This window comes from Dicentrarchus labrax, unplaced genomic scaffold (assembly GCF_905237075.1).
Source record: "Dicentrarchus labrax unplaced genomic scaffold, dlabrax2021, whole genome shotgun sequence".
Classification (NCBI taxonomy): domain Eukaryota; kingdom Metazoa; phylum Chordata; class Actinopteri; family Moronidae; genus Dicentrarchus; species Dicentrarchus labrax.
The window spans coordinates 22359736-22383887 of NW_026136720.1; the positions used below are offsets into that span (position 1 = coordinate 22359736).

A 24152-nucleotide genomic window follows, 5' to 3' on the forward strand; every position below is an offset into this window, starting at 1 on the left:
AATCCACACAAATGTTTGATTCTTTTCATTCTTGTCTTTGTTTCTTCAACTGTGCTTCAAACAGCAACGAACCTTTCCACCTCGTGTATGTTAACGAGCCATAACAGACAGCAGAAGCCAGGGCCTGTCGCCTCTTATTGGGCCTTATTTGAGAGTCTGCAAAGGAAATAACGATTGCCAAGAAACCTCTTGACAAGTCACCCTGTGATGATTTTCATTAAGATTCATTGTAGTGGTTGAGTGCGGCTGCAGTGAAAGGTGACCTCACCTCTGCTCTGCTCCAAGAAACAGTAGTCCTGCCACGGTTATCATGCCACGGTCTTGTAGAGGGAGGTTGCTCTTTGATCAGAATTGCAAATGTATGATTCCACTAGCAGGGCTCTTGTCATCCTGCTCCACCGACACACAGGTCTATGTCTGCACTAACTGCTAATGTCATCTGCCACAGTGGAACCAGACCGCTGTTCTAATATTTTCCGAATGTTAGGTTCTGGTTTTCTGCTTCTGGTTTTAGGCCTGCCTTGTCCTTCTTTGACCCTTTCTCTCTTACTCTCCTAGATCCCGCTGTCCGCCCTGACTTGTTCAGGAACTGCAGTTACCAGCTGGGTCCAGTGGAGGCATGGAACAGACAAGCACAACACAACAGAAATTATATAAAAGGTAAGACTTGAGACATGCTACGCATTTTGAGAGTGAAGAGTCAAATCATTTCAGACTTTAAGGAAAATGCTGATTTATTACAACTTTATTTTTATTATTTTCATATTTCGGGGAATTGATTCAGTTAGAATAACATGGACTCAGAGATAGAGTCGTTACATTACTACAGTGAAGTCTAAAAGTCTGTCATGTTTCTGGATAAGGCTCAGGTTTTATGAAACCACAATGTCTTTTTTTGGCCTTTTCATGCCTTTATTGGATAGAGACAGCTGAAGATTGACAGGAAAGGTGGGTAGAGAGAGGATGACACGCAGCAAAGGGCCACAGGTCGGATTTGAACCCTGGCCGCTGCAGCAACTCCGTATATGGGTCACCAGCTCTACCGCCTGATCTAACCGGGCACCCCATAATGTATTTTTAAATTTAAAAGCAACTGGCTCTGTATCTATACAATCCTCAATCCGATTTCGAAGCGCAGGTTTTAATTTATCACGTTACATTTTTCTTCCTTAATGGTAAAACAATGTTCAAAATAGTTGACTGTGGTGTAAAGTAGTTTGATAATCTGAGAAGAGGCAAATGTCTCCTTCCATCTTTCCCACTGTGGCCTCCTGCCCTGCCCTGAGGTAGTGAGATGATTTGGAGTTGCGACGTCCACAGCCAGACTTAAAAGGGAGAGACGAACTGGAGAGAGGGCAAGAGGGAGGACGGGGGAAGTGTGCTTTTATCATGAAGGCCCGTCCAGGGTCAAGGCCTCACATCCAGAGAGCACAATGCTTGCGGTCATCCAGCAGTCAGAGGGACGCTGTAACAACAGTGTTTGCCAACAGGCAGTGGAGTGACTTGTCTCTCTCTGGTCCAAGTCCAATGCTGCCATAAGCATGAAATACCCCTTAATTAGCTGTGGAGAAATATGATATGTTTGCTTGTCATTTCATGTTACTGTTTAAAAAAAAAAAAAAATCATACCTTCAACTTCGGGATGTTTTTCGTTCCACTTTATCTCTTTTGGGTGGATCGCTTTAGTAATTTGTTTGTAGAATAGTTGTGATGGAGTCCCCTTGTTTCCCTTAAAACTGAGTCATTGCTGTGCAGCTAAAGATCAAGCAACAAATTATTTCAATGTTTTCAAAGATGTGAAGATTTTTATTTCAGCAGCCAGTAAATTTTCTAACTTACACAATGATGGACAAATGTATCGTTTGTTGATTTTTTCACAATAACAAATCTTTGGCTGCTAATTTATTTGTGACATGAAAAACTGAGTTTGAGTATGACAACATCATTATGTTATCAGCTGTTTATTTTGAATTAAACAGGTGTATTATGTCAACTTTCCAATGCTCTGATTACTGATGCTGGAATCGTGTCTGAACCCAGTATAGCCGTGGATGCTGCCAACTGGCAGTCGAGGACCAGTCCCATCCAAATGACCTATTACATTACAACAATATTTCCAGTTTTGTTTCTTTCCAGTATCCTTATCTCTCCTCTCCACCCTTGTCTTGATAATTCATCAAACAATACTGGTGTAATCGAGCAATGAAGTGAAGCAGCTACATCAGCTGATAAAGTAACAGGGGTCACTGGTTAGGACATCACCCTTCCCTCCCTGCTTAATACCCCGCGTCCCGAGCCTGTAAACTGTGTAACCCTAACCAGCTCGGTTCTGGAGGAGACGACGCCTGCTGCCTTTTTATAGCGTGACCGTGTGGCAGTGGCGATGGCGGTGTCAGGTGGTGTGTCGAGAACTGGCTCATGGTACTGTGATCCCGGGTCTCTGTAAATGGGCCAAAGCCAGCCTCCCCTCTTGCTCCCCTGGTCCTGACCTGTGAAAGGCACCCCCTCCTCCGGATCCATCCCCAGTGCCCAGGGCCTAGCCGGCCTAGCCAGCGCTCCCCGACAGGGGCTAACGTTTCAGGCTTTGAGTCAAGCCCCTTCTGGAGGTGATTAGCCCCAAACCCATGACAGATTCTTTCCAAGATATCCGACGCGGCGTGTTTATTTTATCCGGGCTCTTTGTGTGGATGTGCTGGACATGAGTAACCCACTTGAAATGGGTATCGGCTTACATACCCAGAGAGGGAGATAGAGAGGGAGAGAATGGAGCAGAGCCACAAGACATTTTCTTTTAAAGGCAAAAAACATAGAAATACTTTTCACTTTTTTTTTTTTTTTAGGTGGTTTGTATTGTCAAGTGTCTGTGTGCTGCAGATGTTGAAGATGTTGTATGCCTCCAAGCGTTTCTCCTTGTTTCTCCTCTTACTTTCCACCAACGCCTTCCACTCCCCCTCCCTCCTCCTCCACACACTCTTCCAACCTCCATCCAAACTGAGATCCAACCCCACCAAACATCCGTCCTCATGTCAGAGGGACACAAGGGTATATATTTTTATTTCAGCCTGGAACCCCTACCTCCTGAGCACTTAACTTGATTTCACACTTCAAGTCATCTACAAAGTCCAACTGAAACGCAATCATCGTGTTTATCATCCATCATCCAAAATAACTTAATGTCAAACTATTTACCACCATTCATATGCATCCAATTTCTTCCCCTGAAATCTCAGAGTTTCTATTTATGTCAGGCAGTGGAGCTCGCTCCTCATAGTATACGTTTGAGATACACTGGCACACTAAAAACACTGAGTTAGGATCCTCAAATTTCAGACATGCTCTGATTCTTCTTCCACTCTACAAATGCCATGAAAATAGGATTCTGAAAATGGTTTTCACGATACTATACAAAACAAAGTAATGGTTAACCTTAAGTCTAAAGTTTCACGTTCTTTAGGGCAGGTCTACTACAAATCTTCATGAGCAAATAGCAAGCCAAGATTCGAGTCTGTCAGGTATCTGAGTGGTAACCATTAACATGACACAGCATTTGCAAATTTTTTCTTTACAACGCTGCGTTAGTAGCGTTTTTACATAGTTAACAAAAGGTTGTTAAAATGCCCAGGTCTAATGATTAAAGGATGATTTCAGCATATCTTATTTAGAAGAGAAAGCGGAAAGGTAACGGTAAAGGCCTCGTCAAATGAAGATCTAATTGGACAGTTTGTTTTGTTACGTCAATTTTTGTTCGTACAACTAACAACACTGTGAATGTTATTAAGGAGACATTGTCACACCTCTTTCCATGAGGGCATTTTCACCTCCCCTTTGAGTTTGTCAAGCACTTCTGCCTTTAAATGTGATGTTTAGATGACATGTTAAACATGTTTGTTTCAAACACACTGAGACCTTAAATTTTGTCTGTTGTAAACATCTCTTACAGACTGTCTTTGTGCTTCAAGTGCAAAGTAGAATTATTACTTACATTACAAGTGGTTTACTGTCTGATTGTTTGAATGCTTGTGTTTCTTGCAATTGTTTTCTTAGCAATTAATTTTGTTTTTAAGATGACTGGAACTCAAGACAACACAAGGTCATCAACTCATTGGACACCATTTAATTTCTTTATTGGGGTCCGCACTGGTCCTGAACCATTACCTGACCCTGTGTTGTTTGTTTCGGAGGGGAGAAAGCTCCAAAGTGCCAGCAGCATGTCTCTCCTTCAGCTCTGGTTTGCCAAAGCTCCCACCCTCCTCCTCCCTAACTCTCTGATATTAAGTCAGAGTTCTCCCCTCCTCAGTCGAGACGAGATTGCTTAATGTGCTTAAGAGCCCCTCTTAACAGGCGTGACTCCTACAGGCCCCCTCCTGATGTCCTGGAGGAGCACTGGAGGGGGATTCAGGATGTTGGAGGGCGTCAGGAGGGGGCTTTAGTGGGGGGTTCATAGGGGAAAAGGGAGAGAGGAGTCTCTCCTTGCTACTGGAGTGCAACGTAAATGGGAACTTTTTTCATGGTGCTGTTTGCTACACTGCATTCCCCTCCAGGGATTACAAGTTTTGTGTCAGTCTTCTTAGCAACTTTTGATCTATCCATATAGAATCTTCTAATATCAATGACATATACAAAAACTGTGAACAGTTAGTACAGAACACAATGCTACAATACGTACAGTACATAAGCAAGTTGCTCTTTAAAAAACATTTCTCTGAAGGTTTTTCTGGACTGCCTGTGCCCTCTCTCTTTGTGTATTTTCAGCTTTGGGAAGTGCGAGTAGCCGTTTCCTGGCCTTTGCTGCCCCGAGGGGAAGCATCTATCACTTGACATTTTTAGTGGGGCTTCTCAATTAGCCCATGAAAACTGTAAAGCTCTTTTTTTCTCCTTTTTACAGCTCAGCAAAAGCAAGTAAATGGCTTAAATAAATGCATCATTAGTTCCAGCATTGGGCTGTCAAAATTCATTATCAGTTTACACCCATCTACGGCAGCATTACTCTGTCAGCGCAACATAAATGTTTACTTTGAATTACGACCTTATTATGGGATTTCAGCATAACTCGTAAATCAGCAGCCTTTCAGATTTTTTTCTTTAACAAACTGTGCGATTCAATTTTACAAAGAACCACAAGCCTCAACAATTGTTGGAGAAAAGCAGATCCTCTCCTGTTGCATCTTTCAGCAACGTTAAATGTATTATAGTAATGCCCCTGACTCCTCCAAACAAATACACCACCTTAAGCACAAACATAAACACTGGGAGCTTTGACCAATGATCTCTCCCAGCACTGGGAACCCCGACCAGCTGTAATTACAGTAAAACTTGTCAAATGTTGCTACAGGTCAGGCGCATGAGCTGTTTATTTGTTAAGCTTGTACTTTGGTGAGCATGTGTTAACCCAAGTCCTTCACTGTAGTATTGATTACACCACTTGTCATTTAGAAATATGCCACCTTCACCCCAGCTTTTGCTGATTAGGCAACACACTCATTCTTTGCTACCATTGTCATCAAGAACGTTGCTTAACTAAAAGGAAAAATCTTGTGTGATGTTTATTTGATGTTTTCTTTTGAGTGCAGTTCGCGAAGCGGAGCTGGTCCTTCACCCGGCAGAGAGGGAGCAAGTTAAGCAGGAACGAGCTCAGCAGTGGCTGCACACCCAACCTGCTCACTCTGACAGGGACTCAGAGAGGTGAGGCACTTCATGTGGGCCATAAGGTGGTGTAGATAGTGTGTTATGCTGCTAAAATTGCTTTTAAAGTTTAGCTTGCATTTGTTCAGGTTGTGAAATATCTGTCTCTGTGGTTTCACAGTGAGGTATGTGGATTATCTGGTGTAATTGTTTCTGGAAAGACATCTTGCGTGCATATTTTTTTTAAATGAAACATTTCAATGCAATAAGCACCAAAAATTCACTCCTGCTGTTTTGGAGAGAGAGCAGAAATGTCAGAGACGGATATCTCACCTGGACAAAAAAGCCAAAACTATTTGCATGGCTAGATATCACTAGAGGTAATATGTAATTTGGATAAACTGCTCCTTTAACAAACTGCTATCATTGTTGGCATAGTTTCTTAAGGACCCCTAGAGACCTGTTTTAATACATAAAAATATTCTGCTTGGAATAATAATTTGTGTCTGATCTGTTTTTCCTCTCCCTCCTCCCTCACTGAATAATTCAGAATCTATGAATATGCAAATGTTTTTCATTTCAAAAGTTGAACTACTAGACACAGCATATCTCTTAAAAAGTCTATGTGTATCGAGATAATATCGAAATGTTGCGTATTGGACCACGATTGGCTTTCAAAATAGCTGTGTATGCGTCATAAAGGGGAACACAGAGAAACGTTCCCCCTTTGGCCGATACATTTGAAAACAGACTTGTAGTGTTAAACTCTGCACATAAATTATTCTCCACAGTGATGGTCAAACATCCAAGCAGAACTGATTCTTTTTTTTTTATGCCGGCGGGCTTACACTTCAGTATACAGTACCCGCTGTATATTGAAACACATACCAACAGACTGTCTGTAACAGGGTGAGCATGTACGCCCGTGCTGCACCCCTACCTAACAAATAGACATTAAGATTATCATACATGGCATCTGTGTTTATTGTATGATATGTCAGAGATAATTGCATTGAAGTGAAGAGGGGAAACTGGTGAATTGATTCGAAATTCACATAGTGCTAACAGGCAGAATGTTTGAGTTTTTTTTTTGTTATCTTATCCTTAGTGTGCATTTCTTACCGGAGATCAACTCAGACATTCTGAATGGAGGCAGAGTGCAGCTTGTGGTGAGTACACTCCCCTCCTGTTTTCGCCTGCACTTCATTCACTTCATAGAATGACAGTGAATCTTGATTTTAATCTTTTCTGGGGGGGCGGTTGCATGTATATGGAGGTATGCAGTATTTATGTTCCCCAGTCAGAGTCACGTCCCGCACTGTAGGCTCCCTCCCCTGGAGCCTGTCTCATCAGCTTCGATTTAAAGGAAGCACGGGGGAGGCGAGTCTGAGGTTTAGCTCCACTGTGACACTTTCAATTGGATCAACTGGCTGCAATTTCTTCATTTTACTTGCAGAAATCCCACTGTCACTTTGGAGCAGTTTGCCTGGGCCCGAGAACGATACTGATGCTCGTGAGGTCTTTGAAGTCAGAAACTGCAGGTCTCCCTGTGCCGTTATAGAGCAGTTTGAGTTATGATCACTGGCAAGAGGAGCCGCCCTCTTCCTCCTGTTCCTTACATATGTTCAGACTGCAGAGCTGCTGGTTGTTGAATGTTTTTCAAAATGCTGGACTGCTTGCGTGAGACGTGTCATGTTGGGCCTCATTTATGTGTGTGTGTGTGTGTGTGTGTGTGTGTGTGTGTGTGTGTTTTCTGTGTGTGGTGCGTGCAGGCGGACCCAGGATACACACAACGTCTACATCACGCCAGTGGATTGTGGGCCAACAGCAGTTTAGCTGCCCAGCCTTGCGAAGAGAACAATTATCCCCGCAGAAACTCTTTGGGTCATGCAAGTGAGTCTTGTGAACTTCACAGACGTTTTTCTACCCCAAATCACTCTGTTACTTGTAGTTTTTATCAGAGCTTTGAACAGAATCTGAAAAAATATTCAGAAATGTTTTAATACACTCTAAACAAAGACTCAGCTTTGAGTGATTTGTGTCACTGACTGTTTTCACAATAACTGGTAATTAATCCAGCTAAATGCTAATAGAGACATTTATTAGCTACATTTTATTTACAGAGCTTTCCTAGTAAGGCTGATTCACTCTGAACAATGGAAATCAATTAATATATATAATATTTTATACATATAAACATATACAGGGACAGATCTATAGACATTTTTGATTCGGGGTGGCCAGAGGGTGTCAGGGAGACTTTAAATGGTGGCAGAAATATACGCTGGTTGAATCGCAAACAATCACCTATAACAATATTTGCTTGGAAAAGCCCTAAAATTTTGATATTTAACTCAAAAACATTACATTATTGTGGCACATTAGTGAACCAGAAATATTTAAAGGTGGAATTAGAAATCAATACATTGTTTACCATCCCATGCCACCCCTCTAGATCTGTCCCTGTATACATACAGACATAGTGTATTTATGATAGACAGATAGATACTATATATATATATGTATATATATATATATATATATATATATATATATATATATAAAAGGTTATATACCATATTCAGTATATGTTATGCTGATGTATTTTTATGGCCCGTATTATTAAGCTGAGCTGAATTTATAAAAATGTTTGCAGTGACAGAAACTGAGCAGTAAAAAAATACTAATTTGATGCATTCAAGTCGAAAGGAATTATAAACACAAGCAAAAACACAGTATCAACTTTATACAAAACTGACACATATATCAGTATTGCTGTATGTTTGTACTGATGGATGTGATTGTATGCATTTTTGTATGCACGTGTGTGTATATACCTGTACATTCAGCACATGTGTACAGATGTTTCTATGTTTTCACACTTGCACCCATGGGTCTCGGGTCACACAGACCTGAGTGCGAGCCAGGGATAAAGGCTGCTGCTTATTCAGCCCAGACTGAGTCCGCTGGTCGGCTGCTTCGGGAGGGGAGGGGAGCCACAAGGTCGGGCCGGGGACAGAGTGCCGTGAATTTCTCCTCTGACAGGAAACTGGCAGAAAGAAAAAAAAAATCAGTCCTTTCAGTGAAGAATGACTGGCCCTTCTGTCAGGAAAGTGGGGCTCAGGAGTTTGAATGACAAAGATGCTACTGACAGGCTGAAAGCAGATGACTACATTAAACAAGCCCAGGAATCCAAGTGAAGGAGAGCCCTGTCCCTGATAACGAAGCCAAATTGGATTCCGATGATGATTTCAAAATGATTTCCACGAGGTGCAGCAGCAGCAGGAGCGAGTGTTGTCGTGCTAAGCAGGCAGACTGTTGTTCTCCCCAGGAGTACGGCCGGGAGAAAGAAAGCCTCTTTGTCTGGACTGATGAAAACACCACTTACTGAAATTGTCTAGGGCAAATTGAAATATGAATGTATGTGTAAGGCAAGAGCATTTCTCAAAAAGCCAATTAGATAATTGATAAACTTGGAAAGGGCATCTAATGGTCTCAGTGCTACATCATCAAAAACTCATCATATCAGAGGAAATGTTACTTGGGTGAAATCAGGAAAATAAGACTGCTGTTTATAGTCAGCCCAGACGAGGAAGGAAAAGAATGAGCGTAACAAAACAAAAAAAACCACTTCATTTATCAAAAAGTTGTATATCCTTTGCCACTGAAGTGGCACATCAAAGTGAAGGTTTAAAGTGGGAGGGTTCACTTAGTTTGCCATAGCAGTAAAGACTACATAAATACTCTATAACCTACTCTATAACCTATTGCAATGTGATACTTACCACTTGCTGGGACGGTGCCATAAAATGCGTTTCCAGGCTCGCAAAATATTTTCATTACGTGTGCAGAGGAAACCACTTAAGTTGCATATCTGCTCCTTCAATTTTGTCCGTTGGGCAACCCTAATAGGAGTTAAATGATCGAAAACAATTAGTTTGGTCACAGCGGTTGGGTCAAATGTGTGGCCATTTGTTTATCTCTTTACATTTAATAGCATGACTGCACAACTTGCGTTGGGATTAGCAACATGTGCGTCATGTTTTGCTTTCTGTTTTCGATTTAGAACAGATAATGGGTCTAAAGTCTTTAATAAACTAAATACAGCCACCAAATCTGGCCTAAAATTTTTGAAAATAAACACAAGAGACTGTGGTGGGTTATCTTTAAACTACATTACACACACCTTGAGGAGAGGAAAATCACAGCGTTACATTGTGGACATGATTTAAAACAAAAACTAGGATTAGGTATGACTTGTGAGTGGATGGATATTCTATACAGTGTGCTAGCTGTGCAGACATTTGGAGCTAGGGTCAGTACCTGCAATGCGTCCCAGGCCCCCCACCTCCTCCAGAGCCCTCCCCCGCTGTTTGGCTCCCTGTGTGGGGTGGCCGTGGAGACCGCGGGCCTGGCTCTACACGTGGAATGCATCATGCCCGGTAGAAGCGCTGCCTTTGTTCTGTGTGTTTGAAAAGCTTTGTACTGATCCCCAGATGAAATGGAAGGGCCTCTGATACAGCTCACAGTGCTCCTGGGAGACAGAGCACACAAACACCACACTTACCTGCTCAGATTGAAGTCTTCACACTGAGATTTATTATGGTGTTATCAACCTAGAGTTATAATTGTGTTTTATGGTAAAGTTTCAGTATAAAAGCCTACTTGTTATCACTTAATACAAAAAAATAAAAGTCAACCTTTATGTCATTCATGACAGCTTTTATATTTCCTAATGTTACTTTTTTATTTCCTTGTTGTTAGGTTGTTAGGCAGCAATCTCTGTTTCCTTGAAATAAGTAGAAAAGCTTCTATTTAGTTACCAACATGAAATAATGTTCTCCAACTAATGCTTTGATAAATGGGAATATTTATATTATTTATTTTTTGGCTGGTTAGCAAATAATGAGAGCAACTACAGGAGACAATTTCCTATTTATATGTTTCATTTACCACAAAGGTGCTCTGGTGGATTGTTTATATTTCACAAAATCAAACTTACATGGTACGGATTACGTCCTGTACTCCATGTTTGTGGTAGAAAGTTGAAATTTTCATAAATTCCACGACAGGTGCAAAAGAATTGATCCCATTCAGCTGCAACAACAGTTTGTTTTGGAATACATGGGTAGTCCTTCCGGGAAAGAGTGCTTGGCATCAAATACGTTATTTAAATTGCACAAATTATATGAATTACCATTTGATGTCTATGATGGATTGATTTCACACTGCTCGATTTACGTATGAGATTTTGATGCATTTTCCTTCTATGTCTCCAGGAGCAGAGATTCCTTCTCCCAAGCGAGTCACGTCTGCTCCGTCAAAAAAGGAGCGCATCTCATACCGAGACAACCCTGTCCAGTTGAGCGGCGGCTGGGGAGGGGGCAAGAAGAGGGACAGAGTGTATAAGTAAAATACAAACTTTTGAGCCACGACATCACCTCTGTTGCTGTCCTTAGCCAACACCCAGAGCAACTTAAAGGCACATACTTTTTGTATGTGTCCCTCTTTTGATACCTTACAAAGAATGCAGCATTTTCAAATTATGTGTGCATCTTGTTCAAGACTGCAAATACTATGCTTCCTTTGGATGCATCATCATCCTGCTGATAATTGTGGGTTGCGGTCTTGACATATTTTCCCCAAGATTTAAACAATACAATAAATTTCAGTTTCACAAGACTATTTTTTTTATTTCCATGCAGAAGACTTCCTTTGCTTTTATTTATGATTCTATTCCATCGCCTGCACCGAATCCTCCTGCAGCTGTTCTTTTTAAACTGAGCCGAAAACTCGAGCTCCCTCTCCTGAAAATTAATTAAGACCAATAGGACCTGGACCAGCCCAAATATCTTCAGGCATTTCTATTATGTTGATTCTGCTCAAGTGTCACTGCCTGAACGTGATCGCAGCCAACCAGCACCAAAACACATGGAACAAAATCACAAACCTTCAGCAAATTACACGCTTCATATGCAAATGAAGGCAGGAAATAAGAACCAGGACCTTTTAATACCTGTGGATTCATCTTTCTTAAGATACTAAACTCTTGTTTCTGAGCTGATTTACTCTCTTGACAGAAAATATAGTAATTATAGTTTGTAGCCATGGGAAGAGACTTTCTTTTTCCACTTCTGCTGTGCCCTCTTAAGAGTAAACTTTAATAAAGCCCAGAGATTTAAGTGCAATTTCCCCATTCTGTGGCTATATTTAGCTCCTGCTTGCCAACAGTGGGCTTGAAATTACTGCTTGTATGAACTGAGCACAAACATTGGTGTTAGAATTAGAACGATGTTTTCTTTATTTTCAGTCGTGGATTATAATGGTCTTGTCTGTGTATTTGAATTTGGAGAGCTAAGGCGTCTGTCCGCAAACACTGCCCTACCGGAGGCGGTGAACCTCTTGTGTGCTTGGAGGTTCCTCGCTGGTCCGCCGCCTGGAAATGATAACTTAATGAATGTCAAAACAAATAGTCAGAGCTGCAGAGTGGCTCCCTGGCAGGAAATGCATGTCTGTCTATTTATTTTCCGTCTATCTTTCACTTAACGCATTTCTGGAGGGCGTGTTTTGACTGTACATGAGCTGATGGGGATTTTGGTCTTGGAGAGTGGCGTATGCCAGAGATGTGGTGGTCCTGCCCACTTGGGGGTTGTTATGAAACTCAAGTGCAGGGTCCTCCTTAAGGGGGAGACCGATTCTTCAGGCTCTCTGGGGACACCAGGGGGTTGTTTCTCTGTCATCGAACTGTCACTACACAGCTGTGATACCAGGGAGAATTTATATTGCACATACAATATGAACAGACAGGTGACAGTATTGTATATGCATAAAGTCACAAGTGTTGTTTGACACAAGTTCAGATTTATCCAGGTTTTCAGAATTCTTCCCTTCAAATACTGTTTCTGAAATGATATTGTTAAGCCATCGTCCACCAGCCTTCATTACATCTGTTTACGTTTGGGTTATGGGTAAATTATATGTAACCTAAGACATCCAAAATCCATTGCCTGGTGAAATGAGTGCTTCACCACACATTTAGATAAGATGAAGAATGTCCCTCTCAGTCCAGAGGGCCCTGCCAGCCTGACCTCAAGTCAGCAAATGTTGTCAGATGGAGTCTGGCAGAGAGAAGTTTTGTATCTGAATCCCTCCAAAGTGCCTTTTTCTTAGAATGTGTTGAAGGACTTTGAACAGTGTGCTTGCAAGTTTTAGCTACACATTATTATATATATTGTACATCTTTGCTGACCTTTTTTGAATGCATGCAGCACATTTTCAGATTTTTTTGGGGCATTTTTATAAACAATTCCAGGCAGCCATTGGTTTCCATTAATCCAAAGTATGAAAGTAGCTTGAGTTAATCAGAGAGCATACATTTTTTGTTACTGTTATATTATTATTGCATGATAATGCACTTTATTGAATGCAGAAAGGTTTTAACTTTGACAAAGATTCACACAGGCTAATTGATTTTAATTCAGTATCATTTGTAAATTAATGGAAGCTAGTTGTTGTATAATATCATTTCTAAAAAAAACAATGTGGCTTGCAAAATGATTAGTCGTGATGGGAAGTATAAAAAAGCAAAAGAAAATACTGATGGCACAATTCTGAGGCATGTTGTGACGACGACAGTCAGGACATACAATACACACTCTGCAGCGTGTGTGCAAAGCAGCATGACACGATAACTGAAATGTTGTACTGTAGAAGGAGTAAAGCTGATTGAAAGTTCTAACAATGTGCTGTTATATTTATTATTTCAGTAAATAGTAAGAGATATATGGCTTTACTGAGTCTCTGGAAATATTTCAGAATGTAAAATAACATTAACTTCAAATCCCACAAACACTTACCAGTACAGAAAAATTACATTAGAGAGGTTCTTTTCTTATTTATTTCTGTCTCATGACACAATTAGCCAGCTCCTTTCGCCAAAGTAAAGAAATGGGAAATGGGTATAAACTCTGAGGAATGCGCAAGCTCTCCTGGAAATGTGAACCCAGCTTATAAAGAAATTGGGAATAAACTCACACAAGCAGAAAGTATTCTGCTGGTAAAAGTCAAAGCTAATTTATTCCCTGAATGACAACTGCTGGCTTATAACATCGCTTAGATGAAAATAGGTCAGAGTCACTCTTTTCACACAGCCGAGGGCAGGACTGATGTCACGGGTAGCGAGCCTTGAAAAAAAAATCACTCCTTCAGGTTTAGAGAAATGTAATGATTATTAAAACATTTGTAAACTGAGCTTAAGGTAGAACAGACTCACATACATTTGTCAGATGTTACAGAGTTTGTCTCTGGTAATTCTGACAAAGACAGGACATTTAAGTAATTGCATTCATATGTACATGTCCATGCATCATGTGTCTATGTGCTTCTAGACCAGTCCTTCCCAAACGGTGTGCTGAGTCACGCTGGTGTGGGACAAACATACGTTATTGTTATGATGTACAATTAAACAAAAGGTTCTGAATGTTTTATTATTCACTGTCAGTACTTTGTATGGACTTTATAGTTCCATTATCTAATTTTTAGTTTAGTTTAAATGGGTTTGTTGCTGCTTCGATGCAATTTTACAAAGTTTCGGACGAATTCTTCAATTATTTTGGTATGGTTGTTTGTAAAATTGAATTTTGGTATTTGTAAATAAAAAAAATGTGATGCTGAGTGAGGCTGTTTTGCACTGATATGAACACAAGTCTTTGGTGAAAACTACTGTTCTAGACACATATAATTTATACATGAAACAAGAAGAATTTGAATTTACATTATGAAATGGATCATGAAGTGCATGTTTATATGCACACACTCAAATCTTTTTATGACAATCCATACTGTGTGTTTATAATAAAGTCTGATCATTTGATATTGTATCATATTTTTGTATTGCAATGAGAGCTGCGAGAAAAGAATTGATCAGTAGCATAATTTATTTTAGTCTGTTGTATCTGGAGAAACAACCTCCAGGTTTGTGTAGTTGGTTTCTGAGTGATAAACAACATTTCTTTTTGCTACTTGACTCAATAGTTATCATAAAATAAATTGTTTATATTTCTGTGTATGACATTGTAGCTGTTGGTACTTTATGTGTTTGTGCATCTCTTGATGAATGTTATTTAGACTAATTTGAGCTTTCAAATGAAATGAATATTAAAATGAAAAATGTCAACGCTAAAACCAGCCAGTCATAGAGGCTCCTAGCTGTTTTTTTTTTTTTGGTTAAGAACTAAATCTGTTGTTTATTTTAAAATGCAAGACATTAAGAAAACAATTTAGTGGTTATTTCAAATCATGTGTTGGCTCACCTTGTCTTCCTTGATTGTTGTGTGTTGAACACTATCTGTTATTATTCATTCTGTAAAGTTGGGTTAAATTGGTTATATGAGAAAAATCCTCTTATGATTGCATTGTTATAAAAATTTCGCCTTGTATCGCAGCATCTGGACTTGGTCTGACCAACCTTGCTGGTGGGTTAGTTCTGGTTTCAGTCATAGCTGACTTGTATAACATGTTGACTTGAACCCAGATGACTTAGTCATGTGACTGAGAGCTAAAGTTTGTCAGTGCTCAGGAATGCCTGACTCCTGGAAAAAACAAAGACAAACAAACAAAATGAAAACAAACTTTTAAAGCACGAATGAGCTGCTTTCACTTTTTGATATTCGGCTTCACGAGCCAAACGCTCTGCAGGCTCAAATGACATTTATAAGCCCCACAAAATTTGTGCTTTTGGGGAAAATAAACTCTGGCCGTTTTTGTGTTTCGTGGCTAGCCAAAGTTTGAAGACATTTCAATAGATTGAATTAGACCCTAGGGTGGCTTTAGGCATCATGATGTCATGTTCCTGCCTTCTGAAGTGGCACATTTTGGCCTCTCACTGGTTGTATTGGACTGCGATCAGTCACCATAAGACTGAAATGAATGATAATTAGTTCAGTCCAATCATATTTTGACCACGATGAGTGCTACATAGTGTTATAACAAACTGGCAGTACATGTTTTTATTAAAAGTGAAGGTGTAGGTCTTTCCAGGTGGCTCACATGACATATTGGCTGCAGCACTTAAAGAATTAGTCTGACTGATCGGCCTAAAGGGGACCAAGCCCTCCAACTTCACAAACCCCGAGCAGCATCTATCGTGGCAGGGATTTCTAAATCCGAAAGGCCCACCAAACCACAGTGAACTTTTCACATTTTCTCCTCAGCATGAGCAGGTGTGCAAGGTCATCTTAGAAGCCCAATAAGACACCCCCCTGCTACTTAAGAGCACCTCTGTTTATTTTTATTTTTTCTCCTGTGGCACCTTGAAGCTCCAGGTAACTGCCACTGACCCTGGAGTGAACCAAAGCTACAGGCATGGTGTGCCTTGCAGGTGGTGTGGCTCTGGGTGGAGATGTGGAGCTGGGAGATAGGCTTTGGTTAGCGGTAACATAATTCCTCCAATAAGAAGAAATAGAAGACCCGCTCTTCCTGTCCTTTTTTTCTTCAAACCTCCCCTGTTGAGCCCTGCGCCTGCTCCTGAGGGCTGCTGGGTTCAATGAAACCCAACTTTCCTGCATAAGGAGGATGTTTGGTCTTTAATTCAGACAAGAAAGGGGCCAATAATTCATTTACAGGACTTTTGAATGTCAAATATGAATCCTAATGTGATGTTATTGATATTAGGCGATATTTTTTAAAGTTCAGAGGAATATGCGGTTGTTCAGTGAGCAGTTGTGGTCTTGTTCAGTTGAACTGCTTTTGTCGCTTTTTTTTTCTTTCTTTTGAATAATTACTCAACTTCTCATAGCAAAATTGTATTATTCATTTTGCAAACATCTGACCCAAAGCGTGAATTTAATAGAGAATATGAACTGCAGTTCGTGGATAAATATGCGCCAAACTATCGAACGTCGTTAGTAGATTCACAGTAAAGAAAAGATGTCAGAATAAAGAACTAAATATTTTCATCAAGTTCTTCTTCGGAAGTCGCAATGAAATTCATTTTTAGGTCGTATTGAACGTTAACGAAAATTAGATTTCAGTTTGAAACCTCTGAACTTATGAATATTAGTATTGTGTGGAAGTACTGTGCACTTTACTGTAGGCCTACTGATTATTAAAATGTCAGGACTTCATTAAAATACCTTAATTAAAATCTTTCTGCTCTACGTCTGAAGTCTGAAGCCTGCGTATAATACCGACTGTACTGTGTAATTTAGGACTGCCATTTCTTAAAAATGAAAAAAAGAAAATAATAAAAATAAAAACTAATTTGGAGCATTATTTTTTATAAAAAGCGCTAAGCACATATTTTCGGTAGAATCAACTTTTATTGAACTAACAAAAATATTTCTCGTCCTACGTTTTATTATTTAAACATTAAAAAAAGAATATATTCGCTTTCCTATACAGATTTATAAATGTTAAATTAATGACACAACGCCTTCATAGACACATTTGGCAGGGCCTGATTATTAAAAAAAACAGGCAACATGATCACCAACCAGTTTGTCCAACAAAATGTTCACAGAATAATAATTACAATAAAATAAAATAAATAGATGTTTATTTCCCATAGATCTTTAAAGTGAATTTATTTAATTTGCTGTTCACTTTCCCCCGGTACCATACAGGTTAAACTGCCCCAAAGACGAAATGAATGAGCAGCAGAGCGACCTTGAGTATCCAAAGACTCAGATTAAATCCCATTTGCAGTCACAACTTGTCACTGCAGATAAATTATTGCCTCATTCTGGATGTCTAAACATGTTGTAAATTAAAGTCACTTTTGATTGTTTCCTCTCAGTGTCGTTGTGGGTCTAGAATCACTTTAAACTGCTGTTTGGTTTGGATTCGGGTCGTGGGAGGAGTTGGGTGCTGTTTCATATTCAGAGAGGAGGGGGGCTCTTTAAGGATTTCATTCTCTTTGGGGCTATAAAGACGTTGTGCCTTCAAGACACAGCAAATTAACTCCATTGGCGAATTATTGCATTACAAGGCATTGCTCCGCTCATCGGTGCGCGACGTGCCATTAGCTTCTTTTTTTTTTTTTTTTATGGTGACATTTGATTAAAGTGAGCGGGTTTTTTGGTTGAGATGATGGAGTATATGGAGGATAAGTTTGCGTTGAAAAGCCAAGCGATGAAGGCCAGCGATTACTACATGGACCAAGTCATGGAGAGCCTGGACAGCGCGCAGTACTTCACCAAGTCTTCCCCGAAATGTGTGCAGGCCTTCGGGCTTCAGAGCGGCGAACATCGCTCCTCGCCCTGCGGAGACCAAAACGGTGCGTAAAAGCTTGTTTTTGTAACTTTTTGTGCGTCAAGGCTGCAGTTTTGGAGTCGGTCTGAGTCTGTGCGCGGCTTTACGGAGAGAAAGCTGAAGGAAATTAAGATCCAATCGTTTCTTTTTTTCTTTTGTCTAAAACTTTTCTGATGTTTCATTCATGGCGTTTAGTTATTTTGACGATGTTTTCGCCATAAAAAAGAAAATCCGTGCTTAAATCGACGTAGAAAGTTTTAGTATGAAACGCATAAAGGATCAAAGTTGACCTTTAATTTGGATATTTCTTATTAACGGGGTAAGAATGCGTATCATCCAGATTTATTTGTAATGCCTTAAGTTGCAGTTACAATGTAATGGCATTAAAAATATATTAAATTATTAATAATTTATCACTTCTTCATTTTTAGGCAATTACGGTGTGCCAAAAACAGACGAAGATACTTTGCACTCGGACCTCGGGAGGTCGATGGACAATTGTTGCACTCTGCGGGCGTCTCCGGTGACAACCGGACAGGAGAAAACGGATTTGGACGACATGGGAGACAAGTGCGACAGCAACGTGTCCAGCAGCAAGAAGAGGAGACACCGGACGACCTTCACCAGCGCGCAGCTGGAGGAGCTGGAGAAAGTCTTTCAGAAAACTCACTATCCAGATGTTTATGTGAGGGAACAGCTGGCCATGAGGACAGAATTAACAGAGGCCAGAGTGCAGGTACAGTTTATCACCAGACTCTTATTTTGTTAACTTTCACTTGTGGAGAAGAAACCATAAAATAAAGAAAGAAAGACTTTAAGCCGATAAAACAGCTTAAATGTGGAGCAATGTACGAAGCTATGCGCACACTCTAAATCCATTAATGTAGCTCATATAACAAACCATAAAATACGTGTAGTAATTAAAAGTAAGGTTGATTGTATTTTTTTTTTTTTTTTTTTACCAAACTAGTGCTGGAGAATTTATTTCTATTTAAAACGAGTGGAGCTCTTTATTTTTTATTTTTTATACAGATTGTTTTGGTTCGACGTCCTTTGTACGCCAACGTCATGGGATAATTTGTGGCAAAGTCACATTATTTTAATTGATTTTCTTTTGTTTCATTTTATTTGAATTTCTCTCTCTCTCTCTCTTTTTAAAATTTTTATCAATCAGGTGTGGTTTCAGAACAGAAGAGCAAAGTGGAGGAAAAGAGAGCGCTACGGGCAGATCCAACAAGCCAAAACTCACTTTGCGGCGACCTACGATTTATCAGTGTTACCGAGGACCGACAGCTACACACAGGCAAGTTGTGTTTTTCCAACGTTTTTATTAACCCTCTGATGCGAATTTGAATCTGTTTGTCAAAAGCATACTGCGTGTAGGCTGTATAGGACGCCGGTGGTGCGTAATTCTCCCAGCGGCCTGTGGTCTTCCTTTTTCTTTTATCTAAGTTCTACAATATTCCATCACAACGAGTTCATGTTTTATCTGCATAAATCAGTGCGTGTCATTGCTGCTCTATTAATCACTTATTATGAAACCCATCTTTAGATAACAGGCCGAACACTGATTAGAGCCTCTGTGAGGTGTCAGGGCGGAATTGATGGCCTTATATCAGATTTCATGTTAGCTGAGCATTCATCTTGCTGTTCGGACAGAGGTCAGGTACAAGATGAGGTGAGAGGAGAAGCATAATGTCAGTTAGTCCTGTGGATTCTCTAGAAGAAACTGAGATTAGGCCTCCAAGTGTTGTAGAGCTGTTGTAGAGATTTTTTTGGGGATGGAAATATGCAGGCAGCAGCTCCTCAGAGCAGTGTGTGTTGACATTTTAGGGTCACAGAAAGCAGCATATGTGTTGAATTCAAAGAGGCAGAATTTTTAAAAACAAGCAGAAAAAAGCCAGAGTCACAGCTTTGCTATGCCCTGGCCAAAGACCAGGTCAGAAATCCATTGGACTGTCTCATATTTTCCTCACACATGTCTCTGATAGATACCCCTGGATACCAGCCATACCCTCTCTTGCAGCTATTGCAGATTACTGACATTAAATGGACTGTCCTACATGTTACTATGCTGGCAGTAGGTGTGGTTGTGTCTCTCTAAACACAGTGGACAAGGTTTGCATTCTTGTGGGTTTTTAACAGTTGGTTTTGTTTTATTAGCTATGAGGTTTGGGTGAATACGCTTGCTTTTTGGGCAGGGACTTGTTGACTTGTTGACAGGAACATGTTGGCCAAGCTGATTCTCAGGCTATGACCATTTTCTTGTGCCACAAAATAAGTTTATCTAACTGTCAAAGTGTTATTCTTTAGCAAACCCCTTTTTGTTTGTAGTATTTGTTCTGAATTTCTCCTTGTCAAAAGGTGTTGGACAGTTGCTTCAGCGTATGCACTTTTTACAGTTGCTGCAGATATATTTGTTTATTGATGTCAAATATCTAATATAACTATTTTTGTGTATTTATTAGTTTTTATTTTTATAGAAATATCAGTTGGAATTTATGTTGAGGGGAAGAAAGCTACAGTGGCACATTTTTTTATTTATTTTTACCAAATAGGATTAAATGAATTTGCATGCTGTTACATGCTACTTACTTACGCTGGCTTGTCTTCTAAGTTTGATTGAAATCTTGGAAAATAAGACCAAATGAAAAGCCTCAGAGTAGATGAAGTCCAGATCGGTGACGTAATGTGATCGAACTGTCAGCTCAGTCTGCATTTTACGTTAAAGACTGACATGCAGCTCTGTGGACTGGAGCGTGTATCCTGACCATGATGGGATTACGTCTCCTTTATGTCCTTTTTGTTCTCTCTGTCCTGCCTGTTGTCATTTAATATTAATAACAATCAAAAGCCACCGGAGGCTACATGACGTTTTCATGATGAAAACTCTCTCAAAAACACAAAACACCCAGTGTCTTTAGAATTGTTTGGACCCTTAAACAGTCACTCCACCTCAAAAATATGTCTTCTCACTTACTTCTATTGTTATCTAGCCGTGCTGAAAGTTTTGGTTTACTTGTCCAGGTTTAGATTTTTTCTGTCTCTGAAATTTCTGCCTTCACCCTAATGCAATTAAAGGTGAATGCATTTTTTAATGGACAGACAGATAACTCAAAACCTGCACAAATAATATGTTTTTTTTGTTTTTTGGTAATATAGGTGAAAGAGCGCTTTATAGTTTTCCCTGCATATGTAAGAAATTTGCATTTTTGCCCACTTATTTAAACACTGACCATAATATTACTTAAACAACTGCATTGCATGTACAACTCATCATTATCTTATCTTATCATTGACCAAACTCCCCCTTCACCTGAGCATTATTTTATAGCTCTGTAGCTACAGTGGTATTTCTGTAGAGATTTATTTTGATGCAGCAGGACCTAAACATTCCTATAAAGTAGATCTGTACTGTGTGACAAAATACTCTCAACTTTTTCTGAGGTTTAAACTACATTTCGTTGTCTTCATAAGTGAGTGGTTCAGGTGTCTTAGCATGAAGTGTTTCCAGTGTTATTATGTACATATATGTGTAAAGTTTGAAAATGTATGAGTCATACATAGTACTTCTATGTAGTTGAAATCTTTGTATTTGCTAAATTATCCAATTAAAAGTAATTTTAATTGTAGTATGCGCTCCAGTAGACCCTTGTGAAATTAAATTAATTTGCCCCAGTATCTAAAAGCTTCTTTTACCCAACAGATTCCCAACAACCTGTGGCCTAGCCCGTCTCCCGGTGGCTCTATGGTCTCCTCCTGCATGCTGCCCCGAGGCTCCCCTCCCTGCGTCACTTCCTACTCGCACTCCCCTCGTTCGGCGGCCGGTGCCACCGACCACGGCTACGTTGGCTTCCCCAATCAGCAGAACCAGTTTGGCCATGTCTCCCTCAACAACTTCTTCAGTGCAGACTCCCTCCTCACGCCGGCCACCAATGGTCACCATGCCTTTGAGACCAAGCCGGAGTTCGAGAGGCGCTCGTCCAGCATCGCCGTGCTGCGCATGAAGGCCAAGGAGCACACAGCCAACATCTCGTGGGCCATGTGATCAGATCATCTATGTGCATGTCTGGAAAATCTGGATAATGTATGGAAATTTTTTTTTTTAGAATTTCCAGTTTTTACAAAGAGTGGGAATTGCCCAAAGAGTCTGAAATCATATTCAAAACAAGCTGTTTGTCACTCACATTACAGATCCAACAACATTTTCTGTCATCTGCAACCTAGGTGTCACTTATTTGTTGTTGTGAATGAAAATCAGCTCTGCAGTGATAGGGCCAATTTCACAATCATACTGCTCTTTCTTTTAGATCTGCATAATATGTAACTATATATATATAAATATAAAAGCTTTATATGTATATATGAGGCAAGAAAATAGGGTCGAATAAAGTATGTAAAATGTGTCAGGATTTTCTCTCCATATTCTAAAAAGTCAATAAGCTGAAACAAAATTTAAAAGCCATAGTGTTGTGTGACAGACAGTCAGCTGTGTGTCTGATCTGAGGCGGATCTACAGGAGGCACTATCATTAAAATACCTAGAGAAGTGGTCAAAGACACTTTTCTGAAAGGTGGAGATGGTCTAGACCTTCGTGGAGCTTAACAAAAGCAATAAATTCATATCATTCAGACTTTCAGGGTAACGTGCAGTGCATTGTTTTACTGTCCAGAAACTGTTGTCCTCTCTGGTCAGACCAGATGGTTGATGAACCCTCATGATCTTTGGAGGTGAGAGCTGTGATGTGAATAAGCTTTCTTTGTTGTTGTTTTTTAATGGGTGTCAGGAATTCCTCTGTGTTTACTGAGGTGAAGCAAGAAAAACTCCAGGCTCCAGTGGGATTCGATCCCAGTGTGGGTACTTGTGGATCCAGAGGGAGGGGTCACAAACCACTACAGCATTTCTAAGCACTGTGAATAAGCTTTCTTTACTTACGCCCTTTCGTCTTCCTCCCTCGTTCCAGCTCAGGACTGAAGATGAGCAGCGGAGACAAACTGACTTGACGTACTGATGTGTCTGTGTGCTTTGCAGCAAAGCTCTATAATCTCTGTCGTCTGCCTCTGTTCTGTATCACAGGTACACGACGCAGGCAGATTTTAAAATGTTTTGTGTTGTAAATTTATCTGGTGGAAGCATAATAAATGAATGTCACTTGATTCAAGCACGAGTGTACTTTTTTTCTTTTTCAGTGTTTCAGGTGTAAATGTTAAAATTCTATTGTTTTCTTATTGTCAGCAAACAGAACAGACCAAAACCACCATGAATTGTCCCCACAACCAAGTCTAGTCTGTCAGATAAAGCTTGATGTGTTTTATTCCTCTGTGTCATAGAGCTCCATTGTCGCGCAGCAACACATGCTGTAGTTTATTCTGAATCCTACGTACACCACTCTGAAGTGAATACTCACTAGTGCACCAAGTGTGTATTAATCTGCAGCTGAATAAAGTCCCCAACGAAAACACTATTTACTGTGAGAAACATTTGCTAAATCCCTGTTTAAGGAAAATACTGTACGTTTCAATTTGCGACCTGTTTTTAAAGATGAACATATTCAAGTAACCAAGAGGATTGGTCTTGTGTGCCACACTCACTTGGAAAATTAGTTAGAAGTGGAATAATGCTGCGTTGGTTTTTAGTCTTTTAGTGGAATTAGTTGACAGTAAGAAAAGTGTAGAATAACACCAGCAATACCCTATTCAATACTATTCAAATCATACACTTTTAAAAGTTTATTGTAGTTATGCGTTTATGAAAAATTATATATTTACCAAAAACATTTATTCCAAGAAAATCACGTACATTCAGCAGATATTTTGTTGTCTAATGTAAGTGTCTTCATTTGTAAAACTGTTTCATTACAAGCAATGGCACATAACTACAACCCTGCAACTGACAGCCTTTTCATTATTTATTGAACAGTAAATTGTTAGTTGAATGGATAATTATTGTTCAGTCTATAAAATGTCAAAAATACTTAACAATATCCACCACAACTTCCTGGCTTTCAAAGTGAAGTCTTTAGAAAGCTAGTTTTGTGCAAAACCTACAGTCCAGAATCCCCAAACTTTCAATATACAGAAAAACAACAAATTCTTAGGTTTAAGGAGCTAAAAGCAGCATTTAAGCTGGATAAATGACATACACAATCAGTTCTAACAGCTGTTCACTTATCTTCTGTCGATGACTGATTAATTAAATAATTATTTTGGCACTATACTGCCGAAAAATGTTTTTCTAGCATTTTCTTACAACAAACCCATGAAAAGTCCAAAAAAACAACG

General features: G+C 39.8%; 2 protein-coding genes across 3 annotated transcripts in view; both read left to right on the top strand.

Annotated features, from left to right (window-relative positions):
• The window catches only part of lrriq1 (leucine-rich repeats and IQ motif containing 1), a 37113-nt gene extending 22818 nt beyond the window's left edge, over positions 1–14295 (top strand). Inside the window, exons 22-26 of one of the 2 annotated variants that reach the window (XM_051382321.1) lie at positions 559–660; positions 5571–5682; positions 6731–6791; positions 7395–7515; positions 10902–14295. In XM_051382321.1, coding sequence (XP_051238281.1) covers positions 559–660; positions 5571–5682; positions 6731–6791; positions 7395–7515; positions 10902–11035 — 530 coding nt within the window. In that variant the 3' untranslated portion in view covers positions 11036–14295. Of the gene's footprint in view, positions 1–558; positions 661–5570; positions 5683–6730; positions 6792–7078; positions 7353–7394; positions 7516–10901 lie in introns of those variants that run through there. The other variant, XM_051382323.1, reaches the window with a different exon arrangement.
• A 3232-nt stretch (positions 14296–17527) lies between these two features.
• Positions 17528–23032, top strand: alx1 (ALX homeobox 1). The gene is made up of 4 exons (XM_051382324.1): positions 17528–17896; positions 18303–18607; positions 19046–19174; positions 21578–23032. The coding sequence occupies exons 1-4, from the start codon at positions 17707–17709 to the stop codon at positions 21917–21919; spliced, it is 966 nt and encodes a 321-aa protein (XP_051238284.1). The 5' UTR covers positions 17528–17706; the 3' UTR covers positions 21920–23032.
• Positions 23033–24152: the final 1120 nt, after the last annotated feature.